The 19,508-nt window shown below is 38.5% G+C and overlaps 1 protein-coding gene across 3 annotated transcripts in view; it reads right to left on the bottom strand.

The window, feature by feature from the left end:
- FAR2 (fatty acyl-CoA reductase 2) overlaps positions 1 to 19,508 on the bottom strand; it is a 176,058-nt gene that overhangs the window by 5,354 nt on the left and 151,196 nt on the right. For all 3 annotated transcript variants that reach the window (XM_027541626.1, XM_027541624.1, XM_027541625.1), the window contains exons 6-10: positions 18,083 to 18,127; positions 16,012 to 16,130; positions 14,849 to 14,916; positions 12,004 to 12,175; positions 6,741 to 6,870 (exon numbers count right to left, since the gene is read on the bottom strand). In XM_027541626.1, coding sequence (XP_027397427.1) covers positions 6,741 to 6,870; positions 12,004 to 12,175; positions 14,849 to 14,916; positions 16,012 to 16,130; positions 18,083 to 18,127 — 534 coding nt within the window. The remainder of the gene's footprint in view (positions 1 to 6,740; positions 6,871 to 12,003; positions 12,176 to 14,848; positions 14,917 to 16,011; positions 16,131 to 18,082; positions 18,128 to 19,508) is intronic.

Below are 19,508 nucleotides of genomic sequence, written 5' to 3'. Positions count from 1 at the left end.
TTTCTCATGATGTACTCTGCATCTAAGTTAAATAAGGAGGGTGACAATATACAGCCTTGACATACTCCTTTTCCTATTTGGAACCAGTCTGTTGTTCCATGTCCAGTTCTAACTGTTGCTTCCTGACCTGCATACAGGTTTCTCAAGAGGCAGATCAGGCGGTCTGGTATTCCCTTCTCTTTCAGAATTTTCCACAGTTTATTGTGATCCACAAAGTCAAAGGCTTTGGCATAGTCAATAAAGCAGAAATAGATGTTTTTCTGGAACTCTCTTGCTTTTTCGATGATCCAGCGAATGTTGGCAGGTTGATCTCTGGTTCCTCTTCCTTTTCTAAAACCAGCTTGAACATCTGGAAGTTCACAGTTCACGTATTGTTGAAGCCTGGCTTGGAGAATTTTGAGCATTACTTTACTAGCGTGTGAGATGAGTGCAATTGTGCGGTAGTTTGAGCATTCTTTGGCATTGCCTTTCTTTGGGATTGGAATGAAAACTGACCTTTTCCAGTCCTGTGGCCACTGCTGAGTTTTCCAAATTTGCTGACATATTGAGTGCAGCACTTTCACAGCATCATCTTTCAGGATTTGAAATAGCTCCACTGGAATCCATCACCTCCACTAGCTTTGTTCGTAGTGATGCTTCCTAAGGCCCACTTGACTTCACATTCCAGGATGTTTGGCTCTAGGTGAGTGATCACACCATCGTGATTATCTGAGTCGTGAAGATCTTTTTAGTATAGTTCTTCTGTGTATTCCTGCCACCTCTTTTTAATATCTTCTGCTTCTGTCAGGTCCATACCATTTCTGTCCTTTATTGAGCCTACCTTTGCATGAAATGTTCCCTTGGTATCTCTAATTCTCTTGAACAGATCTCTAGTCTTTCCCATTCTATTGTTTTCCTCTATTTCTTTCCATTGATTGCCGAGGAAGGCTTTCTTATCTCTCCTTGCTGTTCTTTGAAACTCTGCATTCAAATGGGTATATCTTTCCTTTTCTCCTTTGCTTTTTGCTTCTCTTCTTTCCACAGCTATTTGTAAGCCCTCCTCAGACAGCCATTTTGCTTTTCTTTTTCTTGGGGATGGTCTTGATCCTTGTCTCCTGTACAATGTCACGAACCTCTATCCATAGTTCATCAGGCACTCTGTCTATCAGATCTAGATTTAAACATTGATCAAGCACACATATTTGGCTTTTAGGAAGTCTTAGCAATTTTAAGGAACTGATATTAGTCTGGTGAAACCTAATTTAATTTCAAGTAAAGGAGAATTATTTCTTAAGAGAGAATAATACATTAGGCACCAAGACAAATTACATATGTTTTTCTTTCCATTAGTAAATTTTGCTGTTTTCCCCTTGGGCTAGCACCCTTTCCTGAAATATCACTACTTCATTTTGCTGATTAAGGTAAACTTTGAGAAGCAATGTCTAAGGACTAACTAAGCAGAATTTATATTCTTATTTACTTTAGAGATGTTTATCCACTCTGTCTCTTGGTATGCCACTAGATGGAGCCCTTCAGAACCATTTAGAGTGGAACACGCAGAACACTAGTGTATTTCCTCCTCTTAAAGAATGCCTTTTCATGTTGCCACCAAAAATCTTAAGAACAAATTTCCTTCTCAAATGTAGTGACTTACAGCATCTTTTAGCGCTTTCCAGGTGGTGCTAGGGGATGACAGAGGATGAGATGGCTGGATGGCATCACCAACTCGATGGACCTGAGTCTGAGTGAACTCCAGGAGTTGGTGATGGACAGGGAGGCCTGGCGTGCTGCGATTCATGGGGTTGCAAAGAGTCGGACATGACTGAGCGACTGAACTGAACTGAACTGAGGTGGTGCTAGTGGTAAAAAACCCACCTGCCCATGCAGGAGACAGAAGAGACACAGGTTCAATCCTTGGGTTGGGAATATCCCCTGGAGGAGGACACAGCAACCCACTCCAGTATTCTTGCCTGGAGAATCTCATGGACAGAGGAGCCTGGCGGGCTATGATCCATAGGGTCGCAAAGAGCTGGACACAAGTGAAGCAACAGCACACACGGTAGGATCTTAAAGACTAGACACGAATGTCAGTTTTTTTTCATTCTTGCTCTTAAGTTCCTATTTTAGTACATATTTTCCCTGGCTTATATTTTATTTCTGCTTTGGTCTTTTACTACATGTATTTACTGCAAGTTACCTCAAATCTTTGTCAAGTAAATTGGAGTATTAACAAGGAAAGCAGATAAGACTAACGAGTTCCAGAGAGGTTCACAGACTTAACCAAAAACTGCTTTCTAAAAGTAATTCTGTATCACTTTGTTTGGATATTTTTATTTTCCACAGTACCACCAAATGCTGCGTATTCATCTATATATGCAGAGACTTTTATTTTTATGTTATTTCTAAATTAGATTTCAATGAAGCCCTAGTTTGGAATCCTCATTCTATATGGCAAATGAAACTGAATTCTGAGCCACACCAGAGCTTGGCAACTATGCAAGTATTCAGGACTATTATCTTTGCTAAAATATTTTGCAAGCATATATATATATATATACACATATATGAAATACACTGCAGCTTTGATTCTTTTTTTCCACAAAATTTTTATTTTATGTTAAAATATTTTGAAAGTGTCAAAACTGAAACTATAAGCTTATTATCTTTTGCATTATTTAGATGGGTAAATTCCATGAAGAAAATGCAATACAGATAAGTCATATGTAATTTATAATAGCATGATGGGTTTTTAAAAATAATCTGGTTTGATCCATTTATTTTAAACATAGGTACTTTGAAGAATTTTGTCTATACAAGATATGTAGACATTTCTGGGGAAAAGGTTCTATTTCATGTCCATTTTAGAATTACTTGAGCTTCTCCTATAGCTCAGTTGGTAAAGAATCTGCCTACAATGTAGGAGACCCCGGTTTGATTCCTGGGTCAGGAAGATCCACTGGAGAAGGGATAGGCTATTCACTCCAGCATTTCGGGGCTTCCCTTGTGGTTCAGCTGGTAAAATATCTGCCTGCAATGCGGGAGACGTGGGTTCGAACCCTGGGTTGGGAAGATCCCCTGGAGAAGGGAAAGGCTACCCACACCAATATTCTGGGCTGGAGAATTCCATGGACTATATAGTCCATGGAGACGCAAGGAGTTGGACATAACTGAGCGTCTTTCACTTTTAAACTCAGAGGTAGGCTCCAAAATCACTGCAGATGGTGATTGCAGCCATGAAATTAAAAGACGCTTCCTCCTTGGAAGGAAAGTTATAACCAACCTAGACAGCATATTAGAAAGCAGAAACATTACTTTGCCAGCAGAGGTCTGTTTAGTCAAGGCTATGGTTTTTCCAGTGGTCATGTATGGATGTGAGAATTGGACTGTGAAGAAAGCTGAGCGCCCAAGAATTGATGCTTTTGAACTGTGGTGTTGGAGAAGACTCTTGAGAGTCCCTTGGACTACAAGGAGATCCAACCAGGCCATCCTAAAGGAGATCAGTCCTGAGTGTTCATTGGAGGGACTGATGTTGAAGCTGAAACTCCAATACTTTGGCCACCTGATGCGAAGAGCTGACTCATTTGAAAAGGCCCTGATGCTGGGAACAATTGAGGGCAGGAGGAGAAGGGGATGACAGAGGATGAGATGGTTGGATAGCATCACTGACTCGATGGACATGGGTTTGGGTGGACTCTGGGAGTTGGTGATGTTCAGGGAGGCCTGGCATGCTGCGGTTCATGGGGTCACAAAGAGTTGGACACGACTGAGCGACTGAACTGAACGGAGTGATGATTTCAGTTAAAATATTCATCTAAATCTCAACTGTGCTTTCCTAGTGGCTCAGTGGTAATGAATCCACCTGCCAATGCAGAAGACATGGATTCAATCCCTGGGTTGCAAAGATCCTCTAGAGAAGGAAATGGCAAGCCACTCCAGTATTCTTGCCTGGAGAATCCCATGGACAGAGGAGCCTGGCATGCTACAGTCCATGGGGGCGCAAGCGGTCAGACATGACTTAGCAACCAAACAACAACAAAATCTCAACTAGTACATTTAATATAACAATTATTGTGTCTGACTGCAAATCCAAGCCAGGCTTCAGCAATACATGAACCGTGAACTTCCTGATGTTCAAGCTGGTTTTAGAAAAGGCAGAGGAACCAGAGATCAAATTGTGAACATCTGCTGGATCATGGAAAAAGCAAGAGAGTTCCAGAAAAACATCTATTTCTGCTTTATTGACTATGCCAAAGCCTTTGACTGTGTGGATCACAATAAACTGTGGGAAATTCTGAAAGAGATGGGAATACCAGACCACCTGACCTGCCTCTTGAGAAACCTGCATGCAGGTCAGGAAGCAACAGTTAGAACTGGACATGGAACAACAGACTGGTTCCAAATAGGACAAGGCGTATGTCAAGGCTGTATATTATCACCCTGCTTATTTAACTTCTATGCAGAGTACATCATGAGAAATGCTGGACTGGAAGAAACACAAACTGGAATCAAGATTGCTGGGAGAAATATCAATTACCTCAGATATGCAGATGACACCACCCTTATGGCAGAAAGTGAAGAGGAACTCAAAAGTCTCTTGATGAAAGTGAAAGTGGAGAGTGAAAAAGTTGGCTTAAAGCTCAACATTCAGATCATGGCATCTGGTCCCATCACTTCATGGGAAATAGATGGGGAAACAATGGAAACAGTGTCAGACTTTATTTTTGGGGACTCCAAAATCACTGCAGATGGTGACTGAAGCCACAAAATTAAAAGACGCTTACTCCTTGGAAGAAAAGTTATGACCAACCTAGATAGCATAATTCAAAAGCAGAGACATTACTTTGCCAACAAGGTCTGTCTAGTCAAGGCTATGGTTTTTCCTGTGGTCATGTATGGATGTGAGAGTTGGACTGTGAAGAAGGCTAAGGGCCGAAGAATTGATGCTTTTGAACTGTGGTGTTGTAGAAGACTCTTTTTTTTTTAATTTATTATTTATTTTTTTAATATAAATTTATTTTAATTGGAGGCTTATTACTTTACAATATTGTAATGGTTTTGCCATACATCAACATGAATCTTGAGAGTCCCTTGGACTGCAAGGAGATCCAACCAGTCGATTCTGAAGGAGATCAGCCCTGGGATTTCTTTGGAGGGAATGATCCTGAAGCTGAAACTCCAGTACTTTGGACACCTCATGCAAAGAGTTGACTCATCGGAAAAGACTGATGCTGGGAGGGATTGGGGGCAGGAGGAGAAGGGAACGACAGAGGATGAGATGGCTGGATGGCATCACTGACTCGATGGACGTGAGTCAGAGTGAACTCCGGGAGTTGGTGATGGACAGGGAGGCCTGGCGTGCTGCAATTCATGGGGTCGCAAAGAATTGGACACAACTGAGCGACCGAACTGAACTGACTGCAAATAATCCTTAGGTTTCCTGGTGGGAAGTAATTTTAGGACTTGCATTTGAATCATGCACTATGAGGCTGGTAGATAGGAGCTGACAGGTGAGGGTATTTATCTAACATTTACTTCTCAACATGACTTGGTTTCTTCTGCATGCTGTCAAGTACAAGATAAATGAAGAAATTTATCTTTTTTTTTTTAAGAAAATTTAGTGGAAAATGTCAGTCAAGAGATTGAAAACTTTAAAGCTTAATTGAAACCAAGAATGTGCTCAAGGAACAAATGGAGGAAAATCAAAGCTAGGAACATGTACAAAATACAGTTTTCTATATTCGTGAATTTCAGGACAACCATTTGTGACTGGTTAGAAGCTAATACAGAGAAATAAATAGTACTTATAGTAAAAAGTAAAGTGAAGTTGCTCAGTCATGTCTGACTCTTTGCAACCCCATGGACTGTAGCCTACCAGGCTCCTCCATCCATAGGATTTTCCAGGCAAGAGTACTGGAGTGGGGTGCCATTTCCTTCTCCAGGAGATGTTCCTGACCCAGGGATTGAACCCGGGGCTTCCGAGTTGCAGGCAGATGCTTTACCATCTGAGCCACCAGGAAGCCCAAATAGTACTTACACTAAAAAATTAAAGTATAGGCCTGTCTTGAGAAATAAATGTCTGAATGGTCAAAGAGACATCATTATAGGGAGGAAGAATGACAATCCTACAGAGAGGGAAATGCTGATGGTAGGAGATCTGAGATGGGCTAGAACGCAGAGGTGGAAAGTTAGCTTTAAAAAGGTAGGAAGAAAGGAACTGTAGCTTTGGTGATGCAGAATGATTTTGATTTGACAAGAACAGTGGATGAGAGAGTTGCTGAGCCATAAAATTATTATTTTTCATTGAAGGCATATGTTTGGGAGGGAAAGACAGAGGTATTGAGGATTTGTTGAAGAGAAGGAAATGGCAACCCCCTCCAGTACTCTTGCCTAGAAAATCCCATGGATGGAGGAGCCTGGTGCAGGCTACTGTCCATGGGGTTGCAAAGAGTCGGGCACAACTGAGCGACTTCACTTCACTTTCACTCACCAAAGGTGAACAAAGGAGTGAAACAAAGTTTATGAGACCTGACTGCAGAATAGCAGGGAGAAGCTGACCAAAGGCTAAGAAACTAGATCTCTTACCTATGTTACACTTGTGTCCTGCCATTGTGTTGATAGCATTCACTGATTTTCTTAGCCCAAAAAGAAAAAAAAAAAATCTGTGTATATAAAACTGCCTTTATTCATCAACTCTCCAAGTCAAATAGTTCTAACTTCCGAGTGGGGAAGGTTTGCCTGCCGGTTGTCGGGACTGTACTCACTCTCTGGTCTTCGGGACTCAGCTCGGACATCAGCATTTCAGTGTTGTAGGTGCTCCATTCCCAGCTCCGGTTGACGAAATACTCCAGCATGGAAAGGGTTCTTAAAAGCCGATTCATGAGCTTTGTCATCCTGAGGTAAAGATCACATAGGAGCCAATATCAGTGCACCACAGGTGGTGGCTTTCCTGCTACTACATAGGGGTATATGAAAAATTAGGTCTGAAAAATATAAAAGTTATTCCTTCCCACGTTTCCCTCAGTTCCTCATTAAAATTCTTATTCTTTTTTCTCTTCCACATTAACCCTCTGTTGAAAGAAGGGATGCAGCTGAACCTAAAGGAGCTTGTTCTAGCAGGCATTTTAATACCACTAAAGCTACTTCTCTGTCTCTTTCCTACCATCTCTTTTTCAAGAGTTGCAAGTATTTTAAAAGCCGAGCAAGATATTTACCCCCAATGACATACTCTTCGTTCTTGAATTCTGAGGTAGACAAGAAGAAAACCTATTTCTCTTCTTTAATGTACGTTCTTGGATTTTTTTTTTTTTTTAATTTATTGATTTGAGGTTTCAAATCAATGAGAGTTGTATATAACTCTGGGCAGAAGTGGTGACTATATTAGCATCTGGTGAACCAAAAACAGCTCTTAATGCAGATTTAAAGGGGAAAATATTTTATTTGTTAATAATCTACTCAGGCACAGTGCTGATAACGTTTAAAAAAATATTGTCTCCACTAATACCGGTAACATCCCTGTTAGGTAGGTTTGTGTTTTTATGAACAGATAAAGTTAGCTTAGAAAAGATTGAGTAGCCATGATAATATCATGTGTCAATGCCAAAATTACAACCCAGTTTTGATGGACTTCAAAAAGTCTCTGCTTTTGCAAATGGGACCCCCTGGATCTCATTACTTTAAATGGATCAAATCTTTTAACCCCGTGGTGAGGACCTGTTGTTTGAACTTCCCAATTTTGTAAGAATTTATATTTTTAAAAAACATGCTTTCTTAATTTATACAGTATGATTCCATGAGGTAGTCAGGGTCTATATTGTTTATCTTCATTTTGCAGAAGGATTAATAGGTTCAGGGTCACATAGTTAATGCTCAAAACTAGATTTTCTAGCTACAAATCATATCTGGCCTAAAGATCATTTGATTTTTATCTTCCACCAGTTAGGCTAATCTTGGTAACAGTGACTACTATAGTTGACCCCATAATGACTTATGATGCTATTTTGGGAATTTGGTCTTATTTCTGGTCAAATCCTCATGTCCATATCTCTAATGACTCATGAGGTACTTCTCTCATTGTATTATGGGAAATTCTTAAGCAAGGCTGTAGAATCATTATTCCCTAATTCAAGCATCATAATAGGTTTCCATTTGCTATTGTTATCTAACATCTTGGCTATAGAATGAATATTTATATCCCCCCACAATTCACATGTTGAAACCTATTCCTCCTAATGTGGTAGTATTGGAGAAGGAGACTTTGGCAGATGTGGAAAGCCCTTATAAAAGGGACCCCAGAAAGCTCCCTTGGCCCTGCCAGCCTGTGAGGACACAGAGAACATGGCTGTCAGAAACCAGGAAGTGGGCCCTCAGCAGATGCTGGATCCACCAGCACCTTGATTTTAGGCTTCCTAGTCTCCAGTTCTATGAGAAATAAATTTCTATTGTTTATAAGCCACATAGTTGATGATATTCTGTTACAGCAATCCAAACAAATTTACAATCTTTATTCATTTTACAACTCTGAAGTAATTGATATGATTTCAATAGACTTACTTGTAAAAAATAATCATTGTACAAGTGATTATACAATGTGTACAATGGTTTTGAACTGTGGTGTTGGAGAAGACTCTTGAGAGTTCCTTGGACTGCAAGGAGATCCAACCAGTCCATTCTAAAGGAGATCAGCCCTGGGATTTCTTTGGAAGGAATGATGCTAAAGCTGAAACTCCAGTACTTTGGCCACTTCATGTGAAGAGTTGATCCATTGGAAAAGACTCTGATGCTGGGAGGGATTGGGGGCAGGAGGAGAAGGGGACGACAGAGGATGAGATGGCTGGATGGCATCACCGACTCAATGGACGTGAGTCTGAGTGAACTCCGGGAGTTGGTGATGGACAGGGAGGCCTGGCGTGCTGTGATTCATGGGGTCGCAAAAAGTCGGACACGACTGAGCAACTGATCTGATCTGATCATTGTATGTACAGGACTGTATCAGCAAAATAGTATTTTTTTAGAAAGAAAGAGTACACTTATTATTCTCATGTGGTGAAGATCTTATTAATACATACAATGCAAAAGCTATAAAGGAAAAATGACTCATTTTATCATATAAAATTTTTCTTTGGTAATAATAGTGATTACTATATTTTATGCACCCTAATGTAAAATCCTGTAAAATAGGTATGATTACAATCTCTTTTTAACAAGTTAGTATTTAGAAAGGTTAAGTAATTTAGGGCTCATATGGATAAATTAGTGAAGGCCAGGATTTAGGTCTGTAAGTCTGACCAAACTCCATGCTCTTAAGACTTGCATAATATGTAGTTTCCCTTGTATTAAAAATGCTTCATAATCAGAGCTACAGGATAAGAAACTGACTTCAAGAAACCACATTAATTATATATTTACACATATATACATACCCACACCACTTTCATAATAAGTACAACCCAACAGAAAAATAGAATATTGTTGTTGATTAATTGCTACATCGTGTCTGATTCTTATGACCCGGTGGACTGTAGCCTGCTAGGCTTCTCTGTCCATGGGATTTCCCAGGCAAGAATACTGGAGTGGGTTGCCATTCCCTTCCCCAGAAGACATTCCTGTCTCAGGGACTGAACCCGCATCTCCTGCACTGGCAGGCGGATTCTTTACCACGGAGCCATGAGAGAAGCCCCTAAATAAACACACTGAGAGAGAATTCCTCCTTTGAAAACTATATATTTATACATATATACATATACACACAGCTTCCATAAATTAATAAGTAAAGTCCAATAGAAAAATAGAAATATTAGCCATAAAGAAGAATGAAATAATGCTGTTGTAGCAACATGAATGGACATAGAGATTATCATACTAAGCGAAGTAATTAAGACAGAGAAAGACAAATATAATATGATATAACTTATATGTAGAATCTAAAAAGAATGATATGAATGAATCTACTGTGAAACAGAAACAGGATCACATGGAAAACAAACTTACGGTTCCCAAAGGGGAAAGCGGGGGAGGGATAAACTTAGAATTTGATATTAACAGATACATATTACTATATATAAAATAAGCAATAAGAGCCTGAATATACATATATGCATATATATATATATGAATCACTGCTGTACATCTGAACATTGTAAATAAATTATATTTCAATAAGAAACAAAATTAAAAAATAGGTGAGAAATAGAAGCAAGCAACTCATAACAGAGAAAACATGAATGTCTAATAAACAAATGAAAACCCAGCCCCTCCGTCAATCAAGGAAAATGCAAATCAAAGTGACAGAGATGTTAGTTCTTGTCATTAGCTTAACAATTCAAAATATTGATTTCTGCGAAGTATTAATGAGCTGTTGTGATAGTGTATAAATTGACAGAGGCTTCCTTTAAGGCAACCTGGTAGTAGTCATAATATCCATGTTGAATGTACCCTCCAATCTAGCACGCCTACCCCTCAGCATCCTCCACAGACTAAAGGCACATTCTATCAAGATGCGTGTGCACTGACACTTGTCCCATTGTTTGTAATGGGGGTGAAAAAGACAGCGCTAGCAGAATGACTTGGATTTTCACGGAATACAAGTGAAAAAGAAAGTATGTAGGATTGATTTAAACATACATAGAGACACGCCTTACCTCTAAGCAAAACCATACATATGGTTGTAAATGCATAAGTGATTACACACAAACACACTTGGGGAAGGAAAGGGTCCAGAAGGATTCTAGCACTTTCTGCCTTAAAGATTATTCTTAAGATTCCTATCACCAAATGAATCATCGTTTCCCATGAATATTACAATTTAATTTCTTACAAACAAAATACATAAAGATTTTTACTGGGCCTGTTCCTCCTGTGTTTTTCTTTTCTTCTTACTGAACTTTGCTCTTCATCCAGGTCTCCTTCCAACTCTGATATATTTTAAAGGCTTGTGTTTCTGCCAGCAGTGTTTGGTTTTCCTTCTTTTCCCATCTTTATTTAATAAGCCCGTTATACAAATATTTCCCCACAAACATAGTGTCCCCCTTTTCACCTTACTCAAGAAGAAACTGACAATGAGTTATGAACTCTAAGTAAGATCTCTGAAAATGTGGATAAACTCTACATTGCCTAAGCATTACTCATTTGCTCTACTAATAAGAATGGAAATAAACACACTGAGAGAGAATTTCTCCTTTAAAAGAGGCTAACATCAGGCTTCTGATGGCAGGAATTGCCTTTGGTAATTATGATAATGATGATGACTCAGAAACACAAAGTGTTATTCAAGTGAGACCAGAGTAGAAAGGGACATGCCCTAAGTCACCCAGCGTCAACACCCTGACACTCTGCTCCCTCTACTCTCTTCACTCATCTCCACGTGGCAGTAAGTTCAGTTCAGGTTTCTCCAGATCTTTCCTCTGTCTCTGCCTCTGAGACTACTTAAAATTCTTTCTCTAACTTCCATTTCCTCACCTGTAAAACTGGGACGAGAATACCCTCCTTGGGTTGTTGTGAGAATTAAAATGAGGTCATCATGCATCACCCCTTGTGTGTATGTGAGGCTGTTAACATTGTAGCACATTGTAAGATTAACTGTCCTGCTAAATCACTGAGTCACATCCAACTCTTTGTGATCCTATGGATTGTAGCCCGTCAAGCTCTCTTGTCCACAGGATTGTCCAGGCCAGAATACTGGAGTGGGTTGCCATACCCTCCTCCAAGGGAAATTCCCAACCCAGGGATTGAATCTAACAGTTTACAAACTCCCAGATACAGACTCTCAGTTGCTTTTCTTTTTAGGTGAATTCATCACGCAAGTTCCTTAACATTAAGGTAGGGTTCCCTTGGGGTTCCCACTACTACTGCTTTGATTGTCCCTCTGTAGAGATAAAATCATAACTAGAGATATAGTTAACTCCCTTAGAGATATAATCATAACTATGATTCAACTGTCACTTTGACCCGTAGGTGATGGGAAGGCAAAGGACTGGAGTCCTTAACTTTCATGCAGACACTCCTAAAGCTATTGTCTCCGTTTCTCACCTGGGCTTCCTTCCTGTGAGACGAAGATAGAAGTCATAGATGATGGCAGGGGCCCGGTGACTGACAGCATTCCAGTAATGGGTTGTGATGTTGTTGGTTGTGAAGTCAGCGTTCGGCCTCCTGAAAGCTCTCTCAAATGGGATTTTTTCAAAGGTTGCCAAGACTTGGAGTCCTGGAGAGGGGGTGGGGATGGGGGAGATTAAGTGCTAAATCCAGGAGCATTGCAAATGCCACCCATTATGGTGGATGGCGTTTGCAATGGGTCAAGTCAAGAATAATACTAAGATTTTTACACCAGGCAAGTGGTCATCTGCAAATTTAAACAATGTAAATTGGTTAAGAATTGAATCCTTCACTTGAAACCTTTACCCTAAAACAACTTCTTGGGAAAATAGTTTTAGTCAATACTAAAATTTCAATTCAATTTCAAGGTTATTTAGTCTATTCAGAAAGCCCAAGACAGAGCCTGGGGGTGTTATTTCTTTGGTTGGATCATCACTTGCAGAACAATCAGGAAAGTTTCTTAACACTTTACTTAAACTTTTATAAAGATTTATGTAAACTTTTATAAAGATTTATGTAAAAGAGAGACTCTAAAATTAGGATTCCTTCATGTTGGTTCATTTTAAATACCAGTCTTTTACTTCTTTGGTATTTCTACTACTCTGGCAATATGTCAGACTCAATTGTTTTACTCTTGTCTCCAGAGTTTTCTTAAATAATAATCTTAAAAAGTATATCATTACTTATATAAAACCTGGTTTAAAGCTTTTAATGTACATCTGTAAATCAAATACTTATTTTCAAAAGGTACTCATTCTTTTGAACTCAGTTTTGATTTTATTTTTGTAGAATTTTCAAAGTTGCCTAAGTTCATTGCTCAGTTATGATGAAGTTATCAATTATTATGATAATATGGTTACTGTCCTCTGTAAAAGATACTACCTGGAAGTCTGTATGAAAAATATATACCCCATACAGAAAAGATTATCCAGAAACATCTGATCCTGGGTCTTTTCCTCCCAGAGGGATTCATGTTGACTTTACAAATCCCTAGTGGGGTGATCATTAGACATTCATACCCGTCATCTACTTCTATGTCCGGCTCCTGCTACCCATGTGCAATGAATGAATCATTTACTCTCTCTGGGCTTTGTGTGTAAAATAAAGTGAGAACACTAGACTATTTTTTAAAGAATTTAATTTTTATTGTACCATACTTTCATTTCGAAAATACAAAGTTTGTAATGGTTTTGTGAATGAAAGGCTTTCCTCTAAATTTTATCCTTCTTGTTGAGTGTTAAAGTTAGTACGTGGCAAATAGAAAGCTAGATTTCTAATTTTAAGAAATTAGATATGCAACAAAGGTTTACAGTATAGCACAGGGAACTATAGTTAATATCTTGTAATAACTATAATGGAAAGTAATTTAAAAAATAATATCTCTGTTTGTGTATAACTGAGTCATCTTGCTGTGCACCTGAAACACTGTCAGTCAGCTATAGTTGAATAATATATACATATATAAAGAAAAAGGTTAATAAGTGGCTGTGTAACATGGAACAAGCTGCAGTGATTTGACTGTCTGACTTTCACTGATTCAGCAATTTCTGTCAAAGCAAAGTTTATTTTAAGAGCAGAATGATATCTATCTATTTACATATCTATATCAGATATCTATCTGAATCACTTTGCTATATACACGAAATTAACACAACATTGTAAATAAGTATACTTCAATTTAAAAACAAGGAAAAGAGAAAAAAGCAGAATGAGAGTTTTATATGTACTATAATCAAAAGAAGTAAGCACATTAGATTATTTTTAAGATCACTTTTAACTATTACACTGTGTATGTTCATAAAATAGACAGTAAGAATTTTCAGCAAGAAGAAGACTATTTTGAATCCCATGTATGGAATTTACATGTAGCATCTTTTGATTTAAGAACTTAAGTATTTTGGTTACTTCTACTAATGCCTCTTTTTATGAGTGATACCTTAATTCTGTTACTGAGATAGAGAAGATTTATTTTTATTTCCAAATATTTCCAGAATTATTTCATTATATGATCTAAATAACTGGATATGATGGTAATAGATAATTTCATTTTACTTTTACTGAAATAATAACTTTGCAAATAGAATAGTGCAGTGGAATGCTCTGAATTGGAAATAAGATTCTAACAAATTAAGCACATTTAATTTTTTTCAACATCTAGTAGCTAAACAGCAATTAGATGATCTAAAAGTTTTAGATATTCATAAGAAAATCAGAAGCAGAGTACAAGATTGGTTAGCTAATTTTCTGGCATATGCAGGATTAATTCTAATTCAATTCAACAGGCTACTTTCAAGGTTACACTATGGCTGACTGCCTAAATTAATAAAGAGTATCACTGACTCAATGATACCAGTTAGTATCATTGGATTTTTCTAAATCTACTTGGCCATTAATCATGGCACATTCTCAGTGATATGTCCGGGGGGGCGAGGGCTGTGTGCATGAGCACAGTGGCCAGGAGAAGTATTTTATCACTGATATTGCTTATAAATACTGACTTTGGCTTGACTTTATTTGTTTTTTAAATCCCTACAGCCAATGGACCCCTTATTGCTCACACTCACGCCGCTGTTTCGCTGGTCCCTTTCTTTGAGATACCACAGTGCATTCTAATTAACTCTACACATTCACAATTTGCAGTTATTTTTCTGGCTTTACCTATGTTTTATCTTTTCCCGCATTAGACTCAAAGCTCCACGACACGTTGTTTTCCCTGCGGCAGATGCTAATTGTGGACGCGCGTTCTCTAATGGCTCCTTAGGTACTTGCTACAGGCACTTACCCATTTTGCCCCAGTTACAGGGATTGAGGTTGCCAGATGTACAGTGGTAGACCAATGTCGACTTAGGTCTGAAAAATGAAAGTTAAGTGAATACAAGAAAATGGAGAACTAATGAAAGAAAGATAAGGGAAAATAACACTTAAACAAATTTTTTTTTTCTCAATAATTCCCATGACTAAGGCACTCTTAGGTGGCTCAGGCGGTAAAGAATCCTCCTAAAATGTGGTAGACCGGGGTTCAATCCCTGGGTTGGGAAGATCCCCTGGAGAAGGGCATGGCAGTCCACTCTAGTATTCCTGCCTGGAGAATCCCGTGGACAGAGAAGCCTGGCAGGCGACAGTCCATGGTGTCACAAAGAATTGCGCAGGACTGAGCGACTAAGCACAGCCTGACACACAGGCGCTCCACGCAACACTTGCATCTTTTGTTCCTTCTTTGGGTTAAAAACAAAACGGAAAACTAGGAAAAGTGCAAGTGTGTGTGTGTACATGTGTAGGAGGAACAAAATCCCAGTAGGCTGACATATTTATGGAGCAAATGGAGGCACCATGAGGATGACAGAGCAAACTGTATTTCTAACTCCTTGACATCTTTACTTTGCAAAAATATGGGTTTGTTTTTTCCTAAATCCAATGAAGCACTGTTGGATTGGACAACATCTAAATATCTAACTTCAGATAATTAATAAAAATTTTGTTTACTAACAAAGTTAAATATACAAACAACCTATTATTTTTCTTTGTACTAGAAAATACCTCTCTCACACACACATGGTGATCTGAACTTTTGACTTTTATTAGGAACTGAGAAGTGAAGAAAAATATGCTCTCATTTCATCTACTTTTATCTTCTTTGCCTTAAAAAAGGAAGCTGTGTTTTAGGTTGCTGAATAGAAAGAAAAGCTTTTCAATTATTGAGAATTTCATGGTTAAGTGATTTGAAGAATTTATTATTTTATGATCAACCAAGTACTAACTGGTATTTATAAAAAACTCAATGCCTATATTATGACATAACTGGAACTCTGTGAAATATCCAAACAGATAACCTCTCACATTTGGGGTCTTCTTCAGTAAAATTCATATATTTTGAATAGGTGCCCAACATAATTACCCTCCTCCTCATCAAATCTTTGAAAGCCAGTTTAAGGATCCACTCCACACCTGTGAACTGCCGTGTACCATCCTACAGCCAAAGTGAGATTGACCACTGTGTCTGCTGGAATCAAATCTGCCACAGCCATCGGAGTAGCTCTTATGGACCGAAGAAACCCTTTCCCAGCCTGCACAGACAAAAGGACATAAATTATTGAGCCAGGCGTTAAGTAACAGTTGGGGCTAAAGTATATATCAGACAGATAGTACCAATGCTGGTAGTAATAATAACTAACGCTGATCACTGCTTGCTAGGTTAATGTGCCAAGACTGACTGCTCTCAGGCCATCCAACCTCCCCAGCCAAGTTCAAGTGCCATCTCCAAGAACCACCAGTGATCCTCAGGTTCCTCTTCAGAGTGAAATTCCTCAAACTTGTGAGGAGTTTAATGTATTTAGCTAATTAATAAACACCAAGAATAAAATAAAAAAAACAAGAATAAGATTTAATATCTTAAAAATTAATTCATAAGATATTCTAAGAATTAAGTTTTCCCAAATTTCCCATTAATTTAACTTACCATTTCTTAAATGATGTCATTTTTAGCTAGAGTCTACTAGTTTATAAGAAGTAATAGGCACTAGAAATTATAGAAATGCCTTTTTAAACTGATAAAATTCCACTGCTTAACAACAACTTTTTATTACTTGTGGAAAAGGCCACCGTTATTTATTTTTTGTTCAGTATCTTTGTTTACTTCACAGATCACTGATGCTATATAGATGCAAGAATTGGGAATTGTTCATGTTAATAAATGCCATGTCAATAAATAAAGGAGCCAGTTTATTGACTTTTTGAAGTAATTGATTATTTACACCCTGCATGTTTCCAACATCAATTTGCAGTGGTCAGCACTTATATTCCTAATTTCTGTCTTCTTGTAACTGATTAACCTTCCTTTGGACAAGCATGCCTGCTAAGTTGTTTCAGTCGAGTCTGACTCGTTGCAACCCTATGGACTATAGCCCACCAGGCTCCTCCGTCCATGGGATTCCTCCAGGCAAAAATACTGGAGTGGGTTGACATGCCCTCCTCCTGTCCTTTGGAATATGGGAAATCAATTTGGAAATTTTTAGAAAATCTGAATGCATGTGTAGCTTTGCTAACAGTGTAATAAAACTCACTCTGGGATCATGTTAAAATAGCTATGTTCTGAGTTACTGAACACTCACTTCCAACTAAGCCTCAAGAGTTGAAGGCAGGTAGGGAACAGAAATCGAAAGAAATTAAAAAGAAGTTCATTGTTACTGTCTTTGACAAGTAGTCATAATTCACTGTCTTTTATTTGTATTGTAGTTCATGTTGGATCTAGTTCTGTGAAGAACAGAGGCACAGTCTGAAACATGAGATCCCTCACAAAATTTAAACTCATTTAAAGAGGTGAAGTCCATTTCAATGTCCGAAAGAGAAGAGTTGTAGTTCTGAGCCTAAAATGCTTCAGTGTGAGCCGTAAAGCGCCGCAGCTCACAGGACCAGTCTCCCCTGCAGGGAGACACACGCAAAGGTCTGCTGACCCAGAGGAGCGGTTGGTGTTTTCCTTGTCTGTGAGAGGATTAGTGTTCAAAAGTGTGTCCTATAGTCATCAATTTTTATATTTGAAAAACTTGCTTTAATTGGTAGTCCTTTTTCTTAGATATATTGAGAAATCAATGTTGATGTATTTATGCATTTATATATTTCTATCCAAATGCACATAAATTTAATAATCTTTGGGAATATGAGTTTTATCACATCCCTAATTCTAGCTATGGTTAAAGAGCAAAAAGAAGGAAATACCCCCATCCTGTGTTAACTAAGCATGGTACTAGAGGCTCAAAATTCTATCCAAAAATAAAACTCCTAAGTGGCAATTGATGATATCACAGTACTTCTATTTTCCTGATAATGATATTGACAGATAATTAAAGTAATTTCATTCTGCCTCTATTTTTCAATCAGCAAAACTGAAATAATTTGCATCAATTGTAGTGAGTAAAGGAACGCTTATGGTTTTGCATCAGTAAAGCTAAGCCAATATTAGAATTTTGTTACTGTCCCTCCACTACATTTGAAGTAATTATTTCCACACTGTTATACATACCGCAATAATGAGCCCACTAGGTCCATTTAAGTTATCAACCCAACCCTAAAAAGAGAAAAGGGAAAAGATCTCTAGTTGGTTCCACATGTCAGAAAATCACAGTACCTTTGGAATATCTGCAGTCTAATCTTAAACTTCAAACAACAACACTGAGACTCCAGCCAATAAACTGTCTAGTCCACTATTTCCAAAATTACAAACAGAGATCAGTGAGAAAGCACTGGATATTTTCTGCACTTGGTTTGTGGAAGAATTAAAATTCTGCCGGCATTTATTTCATAGCAGGAATCAAGAATAGTTGCAAGCTGTCTATGACATCTTAGGAGCTAAACTGGATCTCATCTTAATATCATAATCTGCTAATCAATTCATTTTCCTCACCTGGGCCTGATTTTAACTTCTCAGGGGAACATTTCAAGCATAGTTTGCGGAAAATTGACTCTTACTTGACAATTGTAAGAGTCATAGCATCTTTCATTCATTCTATCTCAAGATCAACTTGTATTAGCTTGCTATAGATGGTAGAGAAAATATTATCTTCAGGAGCAGTTAGAGAAAAATGTCTTTATGAGTTTGTCTCCTAAGCCCAAAGCAAGCCAGTTGACCTCATTATGTCTGTTTATCTTTGAAAGTCAAAATGTATAAGACGGGGAAGGAGAGAGAACTTGAAGGTATTAATATTAGTTGAGCCTTTTACTAGGGACCAGGCACTGCAGTAGACATACCACTGCTGCTGCTAAGTCACTTCAGTCGTGTCCGACTCGGTGTGACCCCATAGATGGCAGCTCATCAGGCTCCTCGGTCCCTGGGATTCTCCAGGCAAGAACACTGGAGTGGGTTGCCATTTCCTTCTCCAGAGCATGAAAGTGGAAAGTGAAAGTGAAGTCGCTCAGTCATGTCCGACTCTTAGCGACCCCACGGACTGCAGCCTACCAGGCTCCTCCGTCCATGGGATTTTCCAGGCAAGAGTACTGGAGTGAGGTGCCAGTGCCTTCTACACTGTCTCATTTCATCAACCCTCCATAATGGGTGTGGTTAGCCCAGTTTTACATATGAGACAACTCATATGTAAAAGGTTGCATGTCAATAAGTAATGGAGCTTGGATTTATCTGGTACAAAAGCTTTACAGAATTGCTTCAAAAAAGATGGTATAATGCAAAGTACTTTCAAAAAGATACAGAAGTATATGCAGATAAAAATCATTATTCCTAAACTGAGGACTTTCTCTGAGCTTTGCTGTTCCTATTTACCCTGGCAATTTGTTAACATTATCAATTTGGCCAGCAGGAACATTCTTGTATATTTAAACTATTGTGGAGAAGCCAAGAAATAAAGTTATTTCCCATGGGAATTTTGAGACTAGAGTTATTGAGAAACTAACTGAAGACTCCACCCAGCTCTAGGACAGTCAGTGTAACATCAGAG

The sequence above is a fragment of the Bos indicus x Bos taurus genome, chromosome 5 (genome assembly GCF_003369695.1).
Source record: "Bos indicus x Bos taurus breed Angus x Brahman F1 hybrid chromosome 5, Bos_hybrid_MaternalHap_v2.0, whole genome shotgun sequence".
NCBI lineage: Eukaryota > Metazoa > Chordata > Mammalia > Artiodactyla > Bovidae > Bos > Bos indicus x Bos taurus.
Note: the sequence above shows the minus strand (reverse complement) of the source record. Positions and strands in the feature narration are given on the sequence as shown.